The sequence below is a fragment of the Penaeus monodon genome, chromosome 22, assembly GCF_015228065.2.
Source record: "Penaeus monodon isolate SGIC_2016 chromosome 22, NSTDA_Pmon_1, whole genome shotgun sequence".
In the NCBI taxonomy this organism is placed as follows: Eukaryota; Metazoa; Arthropoda; class Malacostraca; order Decapoda; family Penaeidae; genus Penaeus; species Penaeus monodon.
In genome coordinates, this window is record NC_051407.1 from 1,515,612 (window position 1) to 1,516,403 (window position 792).

General features: G+C 41.5%; 1 protein-coding gene across 2 annotated transcripts in view; it reads left to right on the forward strand.

The window, feature by feature from the left end:
• The window catches only part of LOC119586812 (transient receptor potential channel pyrexia-like), a 7,924-nt gene that overhangs the window by 4,676 nt on the left and 2,456 nt on the right, over positions 1-792 (forward strand). For both annotated transcript variants that reach the window (XM_037935537.1, XM_037935538.1), the window contains exons 3-4: positions 10-199; positions 479-637. In XM_037935537.1, coding sequence (XP_037791465.1) covers positions 10-199; positions 479-637 — 349 coding nt within the window. The remainder of the gene's footprint in view (positions 1-9; positions 200-478; positions 638-792) is intronic.

Sequence of the window (792 nt, forward strand, 5' to 3'; positions counted from 1 at the left end):
CACCCGCAGACGTCGAATAACCGAGCAATGGCAAGCTTCCAGTCGGTTCAACACCAAGCGAAGGAAATCGACGGTGGTTGACGATGGTCCTTCTCAAAGCGAGGTTTTCGAGCAGCCCGTCTCTCCCGCCAACCACATCTCTTTGCAAATGGCAGAGGATGTTGCTGATGGCCTGCATAATATTCCTCCTATTTTCTCGGTAAGGAGGAAGAGAGTATTATCAATGGGTTGTGTCTTGTTTTTTATTGAGTCTTGGTCCTCTGGGTCTTTCATAAGTATTTTTCCCTGTTTGTATTCATAAACTTTCAACTTCCCCAAATGAATGATTAATATCACTTTCCCATTCTCTGCGCATCTAGTAATACTATTCTCTTCCTCATATTTGTACACATTTGATCAATGTTTTTGAAAATACCCTTCCTAATAGTTGTACACGTTTCATCATTTTTTTTTTCAATGAATTTTCATCCTCCCAAAGGCAATACAGAGTAACGATACCGAGACAGTCAAAACGCTTTTGCAAGAGAATCCGACCTTGTTGACCTCTGCAAGATGCGGGGGGTTGGCGCCCCTCCACGCCGTCTGCCACATCCAGAACCTCAATATCTTGGTTCTCTTGCTCGAGCACGGGGCAGATGTAAGACTTTCTTTTGTGTTAATGATGTAGAGTGTTTTGATGTTGTTTTTCATGGTTTGCGTTCATGATGTAGGATGTGTTGATGCTTTTGTTTATGGTTTACGTTTACTGAGAGAGAAAAAAATTATTTTGAAAATAAAGGGAAGTTTGATGTT